Consider the following 19,856-nt stretch of genomic DNA (forward strand, 5'->3'; position numbering starts at 1 on the left):
TCCTCACATTTAACAGAAGAATTCACACTGTGAAGCAATGTTCCAACATCGAATCTCACCCTGCAGAGGCAGCTGCTTATTTGGGATCATTAATAAAAAGATTGACAGCATCGTCATAGAGGACCTGTTTGGAGCAAAATGTAAGTCTAAGGTTTAGTCTTACATTTCGCTCCAAACAGGTCCTCTACCAACAGCAACAGCGGACATCACACTGACTTGCAGTAAGTAACAGTTTTCATTATTATTTTTCTGTTTTTATGTGAAAATTACGTTTTGCTGGTTTTGTTGTCCACAGTGATGTTGATGCACAGTTCATTTTGTGCACCAGTAAAAAAAATATACAGTACCTGTTTGTTGAATTTAAAAAAAATTAAGAAGGGTCTGGTGAGTGTGTATGATGACACTGGTGGGGTTCAGTTCCGTACCTTTGAGGTTCAGTTCTGTACTTCCAAATATAATATACAGTATATACATCAATATATATATCCCCCCACCTATATATTTGAATAAGCTCACTTGAAAACCTCACTCTGTCATGCTTTTAACTCCACCCACTACCTGTCAATCTCTACCTGCCAACCAATCATGGCGCATCTGCCAGAAGGAATCACATGAACAGTCTGGCCTAAGGCATCGGGCAGAAAGGCTTTTTGTTGTGGTTACGCCTTTTGTCCACACGACAACGCAGGTATCCGGGACAAAAAACAAAAACGTTGGCCAAAGTGAAGTTTTTTCAAAATGCGTTGTCACTGTGGACGCTGTAACCGAATCTTTTTCCATCCAGGGGGCGTCTCCCTGCGACAAAAACCGCTGTGACGTTAGCGTGTGTGACCCGTGTCAACATGTACACGCAGAATGGACGGAGTTACAGTAAAAGCAGCTAGTTTCTGACAGCTCCATGTCGAAGACGCGTTGATAAACATGCTTGACAGTTGGATATTTGTTCATCTGTTTCTTTCTTTGAGTCATAAAGTTTATTTATTTATCTATTTATTTATTTATGTATTAAAAACACCGACTCCAGTTTTGGGTCAGACCGGATCATGCTACCTGCTGGTGGGAAAACTCTATGATGGGTGAGCTTGGTTTATAATACCAGTATATTTGTTTTCATATGTTTGGTATGAAATCTGATATTATTGTTTTATGTTGGAGTTTCCATATATATATATAGTATATATATGTATATACATGTATATATATATATATGCCATTCAAGTTGTAGCTGATAATAGAACACACAATTTGTTCTACATGATTTTATAGAACAAATCGTGTGTTCTATAAAACATAGAACACATGATTTGCATTCTACGTTTTTGCCCATGGAAAGTCTTTGAGTGTACAGTGTACGACCAAATGTGTTTGTGTGTTCAGGGCCTGTACACACTAATATATGCATGTGATTCAACTAACTAGAGGTGTGCCACTAATTCCCCTTATGGAATCAACCAGTATAAAAAAAAAATAAATAAAATAAATTCACCTGTAAATTCGCCTCTTATCTTTTTTTATGGTTGGTGACCTGGTAAAGGATGTTTTGATCATTTGTCAGAGGAGTCATTTTTATTGATGTTAGTGAATAGCTATAAATCTTTCCGTGTTCACAAAGACATGCCAATCCATTTAACAGCAGGTGTTTGCTTCTTAAAACCCCTGTCAGTGTAGTCAATAAAACGAACCACCAGTGGTATTTCACGCAGCATGTTTATTCAAAGCTGAAGAGGCATCTTAAAGTCTATTCAAGTTGGTTTGTAGTTCATACAAACAGTTTATTTGCTTCAAACAGTTCTGGAAGCAGAACCCAAGGTTAATGTTTTACATTAGAGATTAGTCGAATCTTCTCTTTGAACTTGTGCTGCATCGACTTGATGACCTGGTTTCCTGAAAACCATAGGAGTTAATTGCTAAACAAACATCTAAGTGCACACTTGAAATGATCATTTCAGCATAAGTGTGCCTTTAAAATGTCGAATATCCCTGAGGGAGGATCAGGTTGTAGGAGGGGTTTCTTTATTTAAACCCTGAACCTTGCGTCGTTTACACACTTTCGGTTGCTTTTCCCTGAAGTCAGAGTGACGTATCAGAGCTCCGTGCTGAAGCATGGAGCCACACCAGAGACAGGAATTTAAAGAAGATATGTGAGCAGTTCAGTGTGACGGTTACAATGGGTGTGTTTACATATTCCCCGGTGGATTTCCTTCTCACTTGCATGGGTTTAGTGTTCCTACTGCTTGACATCGGATTGGACACATGGGCTGTGGTGACATTTTACCAGGAAAAGGCCTACGTGGGCCTCAGCTTCCTGCTGCTGTTTCTCCTGGGCTCGTCGGTTCTCGTTCAGGCCTTCAGCTGGCTGTGGTACAGCTACAAGGGAAGTGTGAGGGAGACGACGGTGGAGAAATGTCTGAGCATGAGGCAGTTGAAGGTGTTCCATGTGCTGCAGCTTGGAATCTTCATCAGGTGGTGTAAATATACTCACATTCTGTACTGGAGCGCTTTTCCTTTTGTTCTACTCTTAAGTGTGAAGATCCAGGTGGGAATGCTGCCTTTAACATCTGACATCTCATAGTTTTACTTGACTCACATGTTCCTGAAAGTTGATTCACGGGAAACGCAAAACAAAGAATGAACGAAACGGTTGTGTGTCCGGTTCTCCAACAGGAACTGCATAAATACTGTTGCCATGGTAATTCAGAAATACCAGAAATGCAAATAACATCAGCTTCTTTTATAAAGTATATCAGCTTATCAGCTTTGATGAACTGATTGTGTTGACCTCAGATTGGCTCCTGATCATGATTAATCATGTTATGTGTGACAACACAGCCAAACAGATGAAAACTGATGATACCCTGATAACTCCACTGTAAAACCAGTTCCAATGTCTAATAAATTCTCTCTTCGTCTGTCCTGCGTGTTCTCAGGCACGCAGGTGTTGTGGAGATCTCCGTTCGCAGTTTCCGCACGGCGTCTGACAACGTCCACGAGGACGTGGCCGTGTGCCTGAACCACGACCTCAGCCTTCTGCGGCTCATAGAGACGTTCTCCGAGAGCGCCCCCCAGCTCGTCCTCATGCTCGCCATCATCCTGCAGCGGGGCCAGCTGGATCCTGTCACAGGTCCTGCTTGTGCCTCCTTCATGGGATGAATGTGTTTATTAGGTTCTCCTTCATCTCGGTTATCCTAAGAGGTTAAATAGGATAGGAGAGGATAAGAACTGTCACTGATGCCAAATCGATTCAGTCAGGGCGAAAGAATTCCTCACTAATACGCAAGCCAATGCGTGGAGGACAAGTATCAGTTACATGTACTTGAGTATTTATACCACACTGGGCAGAGAATTTACTAATTTTACTATAGAATTATAGTAGTTATGTTAAAGCCAATATTTTCCACACTATAAGGCGCACTGGATTATAAGGCGCACCTTCAATGAATGACCTATTTTTTTTAAAAATCGTACATAAAGCACACTGGATTATAAAACGCATCTGAGAACTCTTCTTCAATGAATGGTCTATTTGAAAACTTTTTTCATATAAAAGGTACATTGGCTTATAAGAAATTGAGAAAATGAAAGGCTTTATAGTGCGGAAAATACTGTACTCTGATATGTCACTGTACACTGTAAAGAATAATATCAAATTTAATCATTTCAATACAATCAGTGGATCCATAACGTACTCATTCAGTCATTCTCCTTCAGCGGTAGCTGCTCTGATGATGATTCTTCCTCTTCCTCAGTGTTGAAAGCCCTCGGCTCGGCCTCGGCTATCGCCATCAGTATCACCATGTACCACCGGGCCATGCGCTCCTTCCTTCCCGACAAGGCGAGGCAGAACATGATGTCATCGGCGGTCTACTTCCTCTGGAACCTGCTCCTCATCGCCTCCCGCCTTGTCGCCCTCTCCCTCTTCGCCTCCATGCTCCCCTGCTTCATCGTCTCCCACTTCTTTTGCTCCTGGGTGGTTTTATTCTTCCTCGTCTGGCAGTGTAAGACAGACTTCATGGACAGCTCCTGTGGAGAATGGCTTTACCGAGCCACCGTAGGCCTCTTCTTGTATTTCAACTGGTTTAATGTAGTCGGGGGCAGGACGAAGTGCATGTCTCTGTTTTATCACACGTTGGTTCTGGCTGATATTATCTTCCTTTGCAGTTTGTGGTGCTGGAACATGATCAACACAGAGCACCCTCACTTTAAAGTGTCTCTCATGTCCGCTTTAATCACCGCTGTCAGTGTGGTAGGAGTTTATATCATTGGTCTCCTCTTCAAAATTATGTATTATCACCGTTTTCATCCCAACGACGCCAAAGAGAAGTTAAAAGGAAGCGTCAAACCAGATCCTACGCAGACTCACGCAGACGTCGTAGACTCCGCAGGGAGCAAAGATGTTTTAAAAGGCACTTTTCGGATTCAGGCTCCAGACGACCAAATGGACCACCGCTTATTCATCCCACCAGAACCACATATCCAGTATTACAATAAAAGAATGAGGAGACTAGCGGAGAACTTTTACTCCTGACCTGGATCTCCTGACATTCACCAGAGTCACGTACCCTCCTCAGAACTTTAGGAAGTGGGGTGAACGAGAACTCTGACCGGCTCCTTGATGAACCACAGATAAATGTCCACGTGTTCATTGATATGTTGGCTGTGACGACAGTTATATTAAATAATGCTATAATTTATGCATGAAAAATTATAATATATGGAAGAAAAATGTATTTGAGAAGAAATGGTTTCAGCATTTGTACTTTAAATATGCTCTAAGAAAACTTCTCACACACTTCTCCCATTTACTTACTGAAGAGGAGCCTTCACATTTTTATTTTTTGAAGAGATTTATCACACATTGCTGAAAAGCGGTTTGAAATTTGTCTCAAAAGTCAACAGAAACTCCAGAGCATAATTCAAACAGGTCATTTTTAAAGTAAAAAAACAACAACTGAAACTTGAGTCTTTTTAAAATGTATTTACACTGTATTGAGTGTCTCAGGTACACAGGAAAACCTTATAGAACCGTGTCCACGTCCCCGCTACTGTGGGGAAAATAGTGATTACTGTTATTAAATTAGCATTGATTATTATGGTAGTTTAAAGTGTACATGATCACATTCAGGCTTTCTACATGACCTCATGTGTCCTCACAGGTCTTCAAAGATGAGATGAATTACATTTAAAAAAACAAAAAGCATTAAAAACAACAAAATTTGGCATTAGAAAGAGAGGACATAAAACAATATAGCCTCAAACATTACATGGTCATCTTTTAACAACCACTGTATACTTCAAAACAGACATGACATGCAGATGAAGTAAAGAAATACAAAACACTTTCGTTATGCAGAAACGAATTCAAAGATTGCATATGGTCTCTGTGGTGCGTCAGGGCCGAGGAGTCCATTGCTGCTGAGCTAATAACGCACCCGGTTCACTTTAGAAATCTGATCAGGATTAAATACGCTATATGTGATTGTCTCTAAGCGTTTCACAGCAACACAATAAATGCAACATCCTTTTCAAAGGGCAGCAAAAACTGAACACGAAGCCGAATTGATTGAGACTCTAAGGTCAGTTCATGAAAAAAATCCGTGCAGCGTCGCTCCAAACTGACATACCGGTACTCAGACGCGAGCCGTCTGAAGCCCTTCAATAAGGTTGTGTTCTTTAAACACCGGGCAATCAATACGGACATTTTGGATCTATAGTTTTCAAGACCTTTCAAATACAGTGCAGACAGTAACAAAAAAAAAAGTCTCACTAGCATTTACAAAAATATTAACCTTAGAAAAAAAGGAAGCTAACACTTGGATAATAGAACAATGTGGGGATTAATGCATCAAATAAAACTCTTAATGTTTCCCTTTGAGATTATCCGTACTAATGATGGTTAAAGGCACAATATAAATATCACCCAACACACAAACAAATGACACAAGAGGTACACATTCTCAACGGTCAAGCTGCATTCGTGTAAATGAGAAATCATCTTCAGGCTCAGTATTGTTCAGTCGTAATCTCACACAAACGAGGGAAAGTCGACCCCTCCTGCTTTATTCTTTCCATTCACCAATGAAAAATCCCTTTTAAATACAGTTAATGAACGAAGCAGAAATGTATTGCACAGTCGCTGTCCTCTGCGGTCCTCAGACACGCCTTTAGGGGTCAGGGGTCGTCTATGAAGTGATAAAAAGGGAGTGATCCCTTTTTATCTCGAGCTGACAGGATAGTTATTAGTTTGCGGCTAAAGCGACATCTGATTGGTGGTTTTCGCCTCAGCACTTCTTCTATTTGTGGTGCATCTAATTCACTAATGATTATATTAATGTCTTTTTTGAAACTATTGATTGGATATTAATTATTTAAATATGTCAACTGGGCTTCAGGTAAGTGATGATTAGGATTTCTGTAGGTTTATTTTCTCAATAATTTGGTTCTCCTGTCCCCAAACTAATGTCTGAAAAAGGCTCTTCTGGAGAAGACCCGGAATGAGCCACGAATAAAAAACAAAAAAAGTTTTTTCCAGATTGCCAGATCGTTGCAGCTCAGATGATAAAATGATCAATCAGAACAGATTCTGTTCTGAATTCATATGTTGCAGCTCTAGTTTGAACTCATTCATACAATGAATATCAGCTACATCTAATTTAACTTGCAAAACATGTTGAATAAATCTTTGGTAAATGATCATTAAAGTTGAAGTAATTCAGGTTTTGTAACCACAACACAATAAAACAGTAATAAAATATAGCTCTACAGGCTGACATGTTTTACCCTGGTTTTGTACGTAAGATAAGCAAGACTGTCCCACAGAATGAATACTGCACTGAGATGCTACAGGAGTCACGACAAAAACTCCTGTTAAATCAACGCTCAACACTGAAACACAATCAGCTGAGTCAGAGGCTATGACTGGTCAAAGTAGGTGGATTGAAAGACAACGCGCCCCTGGGACAAAGGCCAGCAGAAGGCTAACCCTGAGCTAACTCAAATCTCAACCCAAACCTAACTTTAACCTAGCCTTAACCCTAACCTAAGCTAACCCAAACCTAACCTAATCTGATGCTAATTCTAATCTAAACTTAACCCAACCTTAAGTCTAATTTAGCTTTAACCCTAACCTAAACTAACCCAAACCTAACCTAATCTGACCCTAACTCTAACCTAAACTTAACCCAAACATAACCCTGACCCTAACTCTAATCTAACCTTAACACGCGTCCTTCAGGGGAACCTGAGCTCACAGGTGTTGCTTCTAAACCTGTAGTTCAGGCTGTTTCCGCTTGAAATGATTTGCATCAGTCCGGTTTCCATCTAAAGTCACTTCCGATCAGACATCTGGAGTCACATTTTGTAGTTTCACTCCAAATAAGGGAGCAAATTCAACCCGGAAAACCAGCTAAATAAAAAGAAGTGACGTGAATTCCATCCACTCGGTCAGAGATTTACCGCAGCCTAAAGCAGCTCTGGGATGAACTTGGTGTCCAAGCCAACCCTTCAAATCCACCGGTTTTCATCTGCCATCTTTACACGAGTGAAGTGACAAATGAAGCCCTGACACGACACAACGCAGACTATCTGGTGGAAAAATGCAACGAAGCTGTGGCTGGTGATACATCTCCACGATACTTATGAAATCCTTTCCTAAATTTAAAATATTTGCTGAATTTAAAGGATTAAACTGAACTTGGAAGTAGACTGACACACATTTCTTGTTAGTATGAAACATGAAATATACAAATGTTCATACATTCTTATATTACCTATAAAGCTATTGTGTAACATGGATATGTGACACAGCTCATGGTGTTGGACGCATTGTCTTTTCAACCCTGTAAATATTACTGCGTGTGCTGCGGGGGGACGGATGCTTCTGTGTAAAGTCAAGAGGAACTCGATCCTGACACCTTCAGGTTCGTCAGGAGTCGTTTCTCCAGTTCTCTGCTGCTTCTCACCGACCTCAGATCATGTATACCGAATCAAGAGAAGAACACATGCCTTCTGTTGCACCACAGCGGACATCAGGACAGCTAACTGGGGGCGCGCATTGGTCATACCGGTTATGTGAAATCATGGCTACGTTAGCCTCCACATTTAGTACCTCGAGCTGAATGCGGCCAAACATCCGAGGGGAACATTTCATACCTGACGAACGTGAGAGACTTGATTTTGAAAATGATGCCTTCAAGTCTTCAAATGAGTGCAAACCAACCAAAAAAAGTGAGAAATGATCTTTGATGTTTTTTCACAAGGAAAAATTAAAAGCAGAGGAACTGCTTTTCCCAAAGGACATTGAGATACTGAAAAGAAAATGAGACAAACAGGAAGAAAGAATGTAGGTTTTCCCTTTTGTGTCCAAATAGGTACCAGTTTGTGCCGTGGTGAGGTTAGCTGCCTTTAGAGGAAGGACTGCTGGGCGATAGGAACCTTCCAGCCAAATGATGCATCCAGTCTGTTTGTCACAGTCAACTCTGACCCCAAATCCACCTCAGTACATTACATCACACGGGGGTCAGATAGGGCCTTCTGATGTCTGGGTGTGTGTTGTTGAGGCTGTGGAGGGTTTTTCTTACATGATGTCACTCAACAAACCAACAGGATGGTGACTGCGTATTCCTTTTGGTGTGTGTGACATTCAAAGCCGCCTCCTTTACAAGAAGTCCAGTTCCAGCGCTTGATGTAGGGATACGAGGTCGCCGTGAGTGGAGATCCGCCAGAAAGGCATGTTGTGCTACGCAGGGAGACACACAACCAGTAATGGGTTAGTCTGGGCCGCTCAGTCTGGATCCGCAAAACAGTTCTCGTGTTTCAATGAACAAATACAGTAAAAGTGACAATTCACACGTCTTGAGGTGGACAAGAGCTGAATTTAAGCTGGTAAACTGCATACTGAATGTTGCTTGTGTATTTGGCTGATGAAGAACGGGTTGTAAAAAAAAAAACAAAAAAAACACCCACTGCCCTGCAGACAAACGTTCAAACACGATCAAAAGCAAAAATTACATCATTCTGCGATCACAGAATCCAACAGACGGAACAGCTCATAAGCAGCAATGATACGAATCCTGGTACTTGCTGTAGAAATCTGACAAAGATTCCCCATCTTAAAGATATACGACCAATATCATAACATGCTCACAGAGCTGCCGCCGTTTATCCACAAAACATCTTAATATTCATACGAACAATGAAGCAGCAAACATCTCATTGGTTACGAATATCACAAATATACAAAACATTTGTTTTCCAAATCTGCAGTCGTTGCTTCCTCTCATGTACACTGAACATAGTTTAACACACAACCTACAACATGAAAACAAAGTTTACCTGTTTCGCTGCAAACTCCTCATCTCGTCCGTCACCGATCACCACGTAAGTCACCTTCTTCCCAAAGCGAGAGACGATCCTCTCGAAGCAGCTCTCTTTCCCTGACAAAAAAGAAAGCGCGAAGTCGACACATTAGATTAGTAATTATGTTACAGTAATTATTTCTTAAATATCAGTGTATGAGGACCAACTGTTCCTTTAGTGTGCACCTATTTTTGTGGCACTGTAGATGTTCTCAATGGGGAAAACGTCTCCTAGGCCGTAAAGCAGCACCTTGGCCAGAGCTGGGACGAGTTGAGTGGTGGTGACCAGCACATTCATACACTTCCCCCTGTGGGAGGAATATCACAAACACGTTTCCAAAACCAAATCCAGCCAAATCAACATCACAGCCAACGCTGTCCCGTCCTCCTTGAACACTCTCAGACCTGGACTGGATGTGCAACAGAGACTTGAGGGCGGTGCTGAGCCACGCGTCTGTGACGCTCTCGATCTCAGACCGAAGCCGCAGCAGCAGCTCCCGCTTCATGGGACTCAACAGGCCTGAAACACACAACGTGCACTGAAGCTGAAACTTTACCTGGGATGTGGAAGATTAACTCCCTGCTATCACTTCCCATCAGTCATTTTTTAAAGTTTCTATAGTCAAGAAAAGTTTAATCATCAACATAAACACTTCTTTGCTTGAGGGAATTTGAAGAAGGAATTCACTTGGTAAACCAAAGCATGACAAACAGTGTTTCCATTGTTGTATCATCAAACACAAAATGTTCTTTTGGGACAATTATTCCAGAAACAGGGCGTTGAAGACAGAAGACTTATTAGCGAAGCGTACTCACCTCCGACATTCCCTTTATAGCTGTTGTAGATCTCTTTTAGCCGGCGGTAGCGAAAAGCTAGTTTCCGCATCCATTCTACCCCTCCCTGGACTCCTGCGGTGGTCCCTGTAGCCCCCCCACCACTGGGACTATTAAAACCATCCGCCAAAAAATTGTAGTTACTAAAGAAGGAGGAAACGGCTGATTAATTATGATAGAAAAAAACTGTTTGCTTCTCTTTCATGATGAACTATGCAACAAATCCAGTTTGTGTGTGATGAGGTCATTTTTGACTGTCAAGTGTGTGTCAGGTGCAGGATGACATGTAACACACCTCAGTTCTTGTCCGTTGTCATCAGAGGCAACATCCTCAACGTGGACTTGATCACATTCCTGAAACAAAACAAGTTTTCCAAATAATAAATTCATGTGTTTGAAGGGAGAGAATCTCATCAGACGGTTGAGATGAAGGATCTGTGACCGACTTGTTTAGTAGAAATCATTGATGGATGGAAAACAAACTTCCTAGCTTTTGTTGCATGAGATCAGTTTAATGCTATTGTAGTTCAAAATCTTGTCAAGACACATTTTATCCTCACACATCTTTACATAACTCCCTGTTTAAATGTCTCAACACAGGATCCCTTATGAATCGTGGTTGACACCATCACCATCTCATTCTCTCACTGACCTCCAAGTCATTGAAGAAGAGGTGAGTGTCTGCGAGCTCAAAGATCAGCTCCTCCATCTGCAATCCCAAGTTCAGCACCGTTGCTGGGTCCTGAACCCATAAACAAAAAAGGCAATCTTTTTTTTTTTAAATTCCATGTCCTGTGCTCAAATATGCTCAGAAATATCCACAGAAACAAACCTTGCCAAATTTCTGTGCGAATGAGCCAGTGAGCAGTGAATGGAAAATAATGATGGTTTCATCCAAATCCCAAAGAAAAATGCGCTAAAAAACAGCAGAGAGGAGTAAAAATTCACTTTACAAATCATTTTCATGTGTTTCTGAGGTCTAACAACAGAAATAATGACGTATACAGTGGGGCCAATAAGTGTTGGGCAACCTAAAAAATATGCAAGTTCACCCATTTAAAAAGACAGGTTTACAATTTTCATCATAGGTACATACAGTATCAAGCCCAATACTTATTGGCCACCCATTTTCACAAATAAATTGTTTAAAAATCATACAATGTGATTTCCTGGATTTTTTTTACATTCTGTCTTTCACGCTTGATGTGTACCTATGATGAAAATTACAAACCTCTTATCTTTTTAAATGGATAAAAAATTTTAGGTTGCCCAATACTTATTGACCCCACTAAGTCCACAAGTTTAGTTCCAATCAAGATTTAGTGTTGATTTGAACTAAAGTGCTGCTAAGTTAAGGACAACACATAACTCTGATGTGTGCAGTGCTAACTCCGTTACCTCCAGGTCGGTGTCAGCCGGAGGCGAGCTGTCAGACTTCTTGCCCTTCCCTTTGGCTTTACCGACAGAGTTCCTGCGTCCGACCTCGTCCGGGTCTCTGGCTGCAGCGGGAACAGCCACATTGGAAGGAAGGGCAGCGCCTGCTGGGAGGTTCTCTGGAGGGGAGACGTCTTAGACGAAGAGAGTCCCAATTTAGCACCTGAATAATTTATCTCTCAGACCTCACAGCGTTTCATCAAACCTGGACATTCATTTTTAATGATATTACACTGTGCTTTTGAAGCCATGATAGTCTACTCTACCTCTAATGGCTAACAGCAGTATTATACTGACATTCAATATAAACGCATCACCCATAAGTTTGGAAAGCATCTCAACGGATGAGATGATTTTCCATCAAGAACTGAATATTCTGAAGCAACTTAATTAAACAGAAGACAGCTTCACACGCAGGCCAGGAATTAGGATTCCCTGAGATGATGGCGCCGCGTGTGGCTGTTGATGCTGGGAACATGTCAGCCATGTGTCTCATATATTGTGTAAAATCAGTCGTGCATTTCCTGGATGCCGCATCTCCAGTGGCCGTGGTAAGCCATGGACTTTTCTTGGAATTGTTGACTGCTGCTAAACCAGTGTTTAACAGCTCTGTGGGAGGATTCTTTCGCCATAATGTCCGCTGCACATTGACACTTATGTGTTAGATGACGCATCCTCACATTCTTCAGCAAATTGCACATGGTAATTACATTTGACTTTATAGAACACGCCGTACTTGTGGGGGAATGACATGTTCTGTTCTCCGTCCAACACAAAGACGCTGAGGCCAGATGTGTTGGGTTGAACTCTCAAACAAAATACAGCCATAAAAAAGGAACGCATGATACGACAAGAATTTCTGGTTGGTGTAAATGACAAAAAAAAAAAAAAAATTACAAATGACGCATCTACCTCAACAATAAAAACAACTTAAAGTGCTGAGTTCACCTCTGGGAGGCAGTCCAGCTGAGGCAGCCTGCTCTGACTTCACTGCTGAGTATTCAGCCACTCCGGTTCCGTGGTCGTCGCTGCTGGACAGGCCTGCAGGCACGTAGCTGGGAGGAAGAGTGTAGTACTGAGAGAACTGACTCTGTCCCAGAGAGTTGTAGCTGCTAAATTCCTGGATGAAGTTAAAAACAAACAGAGTCATTCGGCATCATTTGAGAAAAGTAATGCAAAAGAATCTCAACTTCCAAGTTCTTCAACTATCATTATATAGTATTACAAATGAGTACAGAGGGTTGAATAAAAGCTTCATTACACTGATAATCACCTAAAGCTCTGGTCAGAAAAAAAAGGGCATTTGTTGGACAGAAGTCAAACATCCTGTACGAATTGTCGTATTTTCTGTTGTGCTGTTCAAATGGTCAGAAACACGTTTTGCTCCTGGTGTCTCTGGGGAATGCTAACCTGTTGGGCCACAGTGGTGGGGGTTGTGGTGGTCGCCGTAGCTGAGAGGATGCTGGAATAAACACTGGATGTTGTGAAGCTTGAGCCTGGAGACATAAAATGCTCAACTGAAAATGGTTCCAGAGGAAAAACACAAGCATTTCCACAAAGCATCTGAAGCGACTGGAAGAGGAGAAAGCGAAGCTGTGCCACTGCAAAGATCCCATTTGTGTCTGGGTTCTCTTCTCTGCAGGAGCTTGACAGTGTTATCTTGTGAGACAGACAGCTTGCCTTGGGTGGGGTATGAGTAGTGCAGATGGCCTGGCTGTGCTGAGGTATATGCAGTGCTGAAGCTGAGAAACCCAGGCTGGCCACCAGAGGGCGCATCAGGCAGCCCTGTCTCTGTTTTAATGCCTGGCCACATAGCACCTGAGGAGGAAAGACAGCAAGGGAAGCAGGGAGTGAAGGAGCACTGAGAGGAAGGTGGCAAAGTTGAGAAACCTGAAGCCTCATTAAGAACCAATTCAAGCCATTTAGGAACGATGTACACACACCAGAAGGTCTGACGATGTGCAGACATACACCGACTATTTAAAAGTCTACCCTCTGGGAGGCGCTACAGAGCCCTCCTCTCAAAAACCACCAGATTAAAGAACAGTTTCTTCCCCCAAGCCAAAAGACACTTGAACAATAAATGTTAAATTATTTGTCTCCAGTCCTTGCAACCTGTTTACATATGCACTCAGCACTTGTACATTGTGTCCCTCACCCACCTACTGCGATTTGCGTCTTGTGTTTTGTATATAGTATAGTTATTTATAGTATTTAAAGTATTTAGAATAGTTAAAGTTAATGTATGAATGTACAGTTGGAGACACCACCTGCCGGAAACAAATTCCTTGTCTGCTTTTCAACAAACGATGGCCAATAAAACTGATTCTGATATTCTCCCTGTGCAATACTGCCATACAAGACAGTGTTGAAGTAGTTGCCAGCACTCTGGTTAAATTGCTAAACATGTGAAAGATCCATTTTCTAACTAAAACCAAGGCAGTCAGAGACTGCAACATCCCACGACACCTCTGAATTCAAAATTTTACCCTGACCTACTTTTATAGGTCAGGGTAAATCATTTCTATGGCCTTACACTGGCCTTCTCCCTCGTCTTTCTATCTTATCTGGTTCCTCAGTGTACAAAAGTTAAAATTTGAGCTTGACCTAGTTTTCTCAAGGTCATCATGTCATTTTCATCCCCTTTCACACCCATGTAATGTGCTTTTTGTTTCATCTGTCTATCTGCAACAGTTGCGAAGATATTTGGTGGATTCACTAAGAGCACTAAGCAATGGGAAGAGTCAACGTTTTGTCTAACCTCCAACTCATCCGCAAGAACCACAATCTACTCTACAAAAATTAATTTTCCGCACTTTTTTCAGTCATTTCTAAGACTCATTACAGAGAACCAACGATCAACAAGACCATCTCTTCAAATCAGAAACATTGCACTGAGCATTTGTGGCTAATTCCACAGGCAGACAATTCCAAGATAAAAGTAATAAAAAGAAACTGCACCAGCAGATAGATGTAAGGTTTTTATTTAAATGAGAGTATTTTCTAGGGTAAGTTAATTTCTATTTATGCAGACGCTGGGAGGTCACTGGTCATTATATGACGCCACTGGTCATTTAGTCAAAACGCAATCTTTGTGTTCGCGAAAAAGTAAACTCGATTCCACAGCACCGAAGCACAGTAAGGCCTTTAAAGCAAGTTATCAAAGGTGTGATTCTGGGATTTTAGCGTGCAAACTACTAAAGGTGGCTGTTAGAAGAGAAGCTGAAACTAACCAAAGGGCGGCAGGCCGTATGTCTGGCCTGTCTGGGGGAAGTTGGAGTACACAGTCGACTGGGCCAGAGGAGGAAAGACCTGACTGGTGTATGATGTCACTGCCGGGCTGGAAAACAAGAGAGCACAAGAATCAGTATTTGCATCAAAGAGGACGATTTCCAGTTAGAGACACACAACTAGAGTCGTCTAAAACTGTATAAAGGGCTGCTACAGGTATTCGTGAGTGTCTGGGCCCAGACCCTGATCTGATACTAGACACATCTTCATCTATGAAATCCCAAAAAAGACATTAACTGCTAGTGACTTGTCTAGTTTCAAGCGATAGCAGGAACCAGATCAGTAGGAGCAATAAAATCACCTTTAGCTAATCCAATACTTTCAAACATGAATGAAAACAAATGTTCTTTGTACTGAACCACAGCCTATGGAGCAGACTGGGCTGAGATGAGTGCTGTTAAAAACAGAGAAAAACATAACATCCCACGACTTACCCTGAACTACTTCCGGGGTAGGTCAGGGTACCCTGAAAATAGTACCCGACAAGTGCGTAGCTTTGACCTTTCAGGGTAGGTCAAAGCTATGCACTAGCTTTGACCATAGATCAAAGCTAGTGCATAGGTAAATCAAAGCACTAGCCTTAATCTAAGGTCTTACACTATGATTTTACACTGGCCTTCTCCCTCATCTTTCCATCTTATCCGGTTCCTGAATGTACAAAAGTTGAAATTTGACCTTGACCTTGTTTTCTCAAGGTCAACATCATCTCATTTTCATCCCCTTTGCCGCCCAAGTAATGTTTTTTGTTTCATCTTTCTATCTGCAACAGTTATGAAGATATTTGTTGGACATACAAACAAACGGACGGATGAATGGACGAACACTGATCACAATACATCACCGCTTTGAAGCGGGATGTAACTAATTTCTAGAAGTGCCAGAATAGCCAGAGGCAGCAGACTGTTAACTTGATATAACCAGGACCCGCCAGTTAACCTGTGACATGTACAGTAGTGGAGGTAGTGTCTCCAAAGCAGGGTAGAAAAAAACTAGACTGGATAACAAAAGAAAAATCTGTGGCACTTGTTCTCTATATGTAATTTATTAATGTGTCAGGAAAGAGGTGAACCTGCTTTAGTCAAATGTGCTAAATTAAGACAAAAATTACAAAGGACATTCCACAATGACTACTATTCATATTTCATCCATGCAGTGTACTTACTTGCTTCCTGGATACACTTCTGGGGTGTATTCTGATGTGGCTGTTGTGTCTGTATTAAACACAGCTGCAGTTTAATACACAAACTTTGTCCTTTTTAGATACCAAATGATAATGTGTAGCATCGAGTCTAAGATTCTGTTCATACCAGAATGTGCATATGAGTTCATGGAGTCGCTGCATGCCTGAGGCGCTACCCTCCTCTCTGCGCCTGACTGCTCCTGTTCACCTGTAAACAACACACCAGCTACATCTCACTGTACTTTACACGACCATTTCTGGGTGCTGTAACGTTTTCTTTCTGTACCTGGATCAAGGTGGGCTGTAGGCAGGGAGGGGTAAGAGCTTCTCTGCTCCGACGAAGACAACACAGCCTCTGGGCTCCCATCATCACGCAAATTACTGGATGAACACACCAAGAATTCACTTTGATTATATACATGTCTTATTACAAATACATTCTACAACAGCTTATTTAAAATTCAATATTTGCTCTTAGTGGTTTTTAATCAGAATTTAAAAGAGCAGACAAAAATCCAAAAAAGCAGACGCTGAGGACTAACCTTTGTTCTTTCTTCAGTCCATCTGAATCCAGCTTGGCCTTCTTTGTCTGCACACAAGATTAAAATAAAGAGTTTCAGCGTAGCTATGACTGCATCTCCGACCTACATCAAGATGAAAATAATCAAACCAATGTCACAAACACTGACCGGAAGGTGAACAAAATGACCAAACAGATAAACACTTCATTGTACTTTGAAATAGTCTTTAATGTATTTGATATATTATTCAGTAATAATTTGCATCAATATGTCAACAAATTGTAGATAAACACAGAATTAAATTTATTACACAGTTCAGGATGGACAAATAATGGTCATGAATAATAATCGCTGTGGAATGATTGTTGTATTATTAACTGTCTTATTGTTCAAGTCAAAATGGTTAGCAAGTGAACCATTCTTGTCTAGACTTGTCCAGTCTGTAAAATACGACAACTGCATCATTTAACAGTAAATAGTGATTAAGACGTGCCAAATATAGATGATCAAAGTTGTCATTGATTAGGTTTCAATCAGTCAACTTTGATTCAGCAGTAAATCTCTAGTATTTGACTATGCTATCATGTTTACCATTTGATTTTTTTTACCCCAAAATCAACTGAAATCCATGATCAACATTACACAGCTGAGTACCCATGTTTAATTTACCTGATGTTTATGCCACAATAAAATATTTTATAAATAATTGATGCAGTACAAAAAAAAGTAGTGTCATCTTACAACTGATCTGTAAACAGTTGGTATGAACAATTCCTCCCTGCTCTGTGGTGGCGTCATTGTGGGCAGACTCACCGGCAGCTCCTGCGAGTCATCCATCTCTGCAGCAGAGGGACCCGACATATCTGCTCAGACAGACTACTCTCTGCACCTGGAACGCTCGTCTGGACCCTGCTTCACACAACCAGAGGAAAACAAGCACATGGCAAACAAATGACTGGGGGTTACGATTTATGTAGCTTCTCCCATGTGTGCATCTCCCCTCCCCTTGCCCCCAAAACGCTCATCAAAGCATCACTCCTGCCTTCATCTCAGAAGTGATCAGCAGCGAGGTGGTGGTGGTGATGGAGTAACTGGGTCACCCTAGATTATCTCCAGTATGAGGTCTGCAGGTGAGGCACAGGTGGAGCCGATTCTGACAAGCTTTCTCAACACAGTTGTGATTCCTGTGGAATTAAGCGGACCACTTCATATGTGACCTACCTTTTTCAATGAAAACATTCCACATTTGCCATAAAATGACAGAGGTGTCCATGAAATTCTGCTTTATGATGTGGAGATCGGAAGTCTAAATAATAGAGGCTGCCATAAGAGTACACATGACATGACATGCACGAAGATAAGGGGAAAAATGGGGCAGAGCTGTGAACTTCCAGATGATGAAATAAATCGGTTCCATCGTGACTGAACTGTCCAAATTAAGAAAAATCACAATCAAACTAAAGTTTGAAGAAGGATTTAATGCCTAATTTCTACAAATTCGAGAATATCATGTTTGATAGTCAAGGTTTGAACAGGTTTGAGGGCACTTTACAAGGGAAGGACAGCAATCCAAAGTGATGCTGAATCTGTGTCCAGAGATCTAACCTCATTTTGCCAACATCTCTCTCAACTGGCCTTTTCCTCACAGTCGCCGACATGGACCATTTATCTAACTGACATAAGACTCTCACAAAAAGAAAAGTGGGCCAGGTGATGCTTTCAAAACAGGATGGATGTTTCTATGATGCACCCTCTGAATTCAAAAACTGCCACCAAGACTGGCTGAACAATCGGCACATATATCAGGTTATACAAGATCTATGTAGGTGAGATCTCACTTTACCCTTGAAAGAAAACGAGGCCACTGGATGACCAACGTTATAATTGACCTACATAGTGATAGTTTAGATACTCAACCACCGAATGTACAAACTCTGAAGAAGATACTTCAAAAGAATCACATAATCTGCACCTTAACTGGACCCAAAACATCTTACATTACAAATGTGTTTGTTTCATATTTATCAAAAACTCTTTAAAACACTGCTGCTGCATTTGATGTAAAGTAGTTTATTTCTGCATGTTTAACTGTGGACATACTCAATGCTGATTACACCAGCAGTAATTCAGGAGTGTCACACAATCACTGTCCACATTTTACCTGTCAATTCAAATGAAACAGTGTTTGATAGAAATCTTTTCATTGTCTAAACTAGGCATTGACAGATGTTATTTATTTTTTGGTTTCTTGTAAATCTAGAAAGGAGGCTTGGTAGCTTGTTTTCAATAAATGAATTAAAAAGTTTACTGATAAATATTATTGATAAACACGACTGATGCGGAAAGACGCAGAAGAAGACCCTGTATGATGTTATTTTTAGTTTATTTTGTATGATTTTGTATCATATGAAAAAATATCGAGCTAGGCCACAAAATTTTAAAAACAATTTCAATAATAAACTCAGTGTCAAGTATTTTTGTCCTTCATAAACTTGTCACTGATTTCTGAAATCATCTATGAACATTAGCTTACTGGCATCGCGTTAGCTATGGTCAGCGTGTAACCCGCCCACTGACAATCTGCTATGAAAATGAGATCTGACATCAGACGAATTCTAGAAAATCAGTCACTCATGTCATCAGATTCACCAACAGAACATCACAAGCAGCTACATATCAGCAACTACATCAGCGACCAACTATTAATGACGCCTTCGTCGTACACCCAGCATTTAGCCGCCACCTTGCAAGGTTTCTAACAGCAACATTAGCCGACAAGTGCGGACTACATTTACACCCTTAAGAACGTTTTTGGAAACAACGACTGGACCACCGCAGCTGTTTTTACGTGTGCGCTAAGTAAATTATATTTAGGTAAATGTTGCTGAATGGTAAAACAAGATGTGAGTTACTTGGTTGGGGCTAACCATGAAAGTTTTCGTTTCCAGATATTAGTCGGTCACCAGCCAGCAGCCATTGGGAGTGGGCACTGAAATGGCATCGTGTGGGAGCATCACAGTCTCACTGCACACAATGGCAAAGCTTACCGCAAAACATTCATAAAACACCAGAATGGTGAAAACCAGTCTTACCATTGAAGAAGTGGTTGGGAAACGCTTTGACTAAAGCGTCTTCAATAGCACCCACACTGTCAAGCTTTGTCTGTTGTTAGGAGCACTATTTTGCAGGAAGTTGTCTGGGCTGCACTTCTGCGCCTGTGCAGAATGATTCACAGAGGTTCTT

General features: G+C 41.3%; 2 protein-coding genes across 4 annotated transcripts; one reads left to right on the forward strand and one right to left on the reverse strand.

Moving 5' to 3' along the window:
- The first annotated feature begins 1,926 nt into the window (after positions 1-1,926).
- On the forward strand, positions 1,927-4,954 carry LOC137607808 (XK-related protein 8-like). Its single transcript, XM_068333804.1, has 3 exons — positions 1,927-2,463; positions 2,928-3,121; positions 3,747-4,954. The coding sequence occupies exons 1-3, from the start codon at positions 2,168-2,170 to the stop codon at positions 4,523-4,525; spliced, it is 1,269 nt and encodes a 422-aa protein (XP_068189905.1). The 5' UTR covers positions 1,927-2,167; the 3' UTR covers positions 4,526-4,954.
- Positions 4,955-4,960: 6 nt separating this feature from the next.
- eya3 (EYA transcriptional coactivator and phosphatase 3) lies at positions 4,961-19,824 on the reverse strand. Of its 3 annotated transcripts, none has more exons than XM_068333802.1 (19): positions 19,706-19,824; positions 17,427-17,525; positions 16,635-16,681; positions 16,379-16,473; positions 16,220-16,300; positions 16,075-16,123; positions 14,855-14,961; positions 13,302-13,439; positions 13,032-13,117; positions 12,570-12,741; positions 11,586-11,755; positions 11,020-11,103; positions 10,840-10,929; positions 10,483-10,541; positions 10,170-10,330; positions 9,759-9,873; positions 9,540-9,661; positions 9,331-9,431; positions 4,961-8,734 (listed from the first exon to the last, which is right to left on the reverse strand). In XM_068333802.1, the coding sequence occupies exons 2-19, from the start codon at positions 17,472-17,474 to the stop codon at positions 8,654-8,656; spliced, it is 1,806 nt and encodes a 601-aa protein (XP_068189903.1). In that variant the 5' UTR covers positions 17,475-17,525; positions 19,706-19,824; the 3' UTR covers positions 4,961-8,653. The 3 variants fall into 3 exon arrangements, with proteins under 3 accessions (XP_068189903.1, XP_068189902.1, XP_068189904.1); XM_068333801.1 differs by having other exon boundaries at positions 17,427-17,522; positions 19,706-19,820; XM_068333803.1 differs by lacking the exon at positions 13,302-13,439 and having other exon boundaries at positions 17,427-17,522; positions 19,706-19,820.
- Between the last annotated feature and the right edge of the window lie 32 nt (positions 19,825-19,856).

This window comes from Antennarius striatus, chromosome 14, assembly GCF_040054535.1.
Source record: "Antennarius striatus isolate MH-2024 chromosome 14, ASM4005453v1, whole genome shotgun sequence".
NCBI classification, from domain to species: Eukaryota; Metazoa; Chordata; class Actinopteri; order Lophiiformes; family Antennariidae; genus Antennarius; species Antennarius striatus.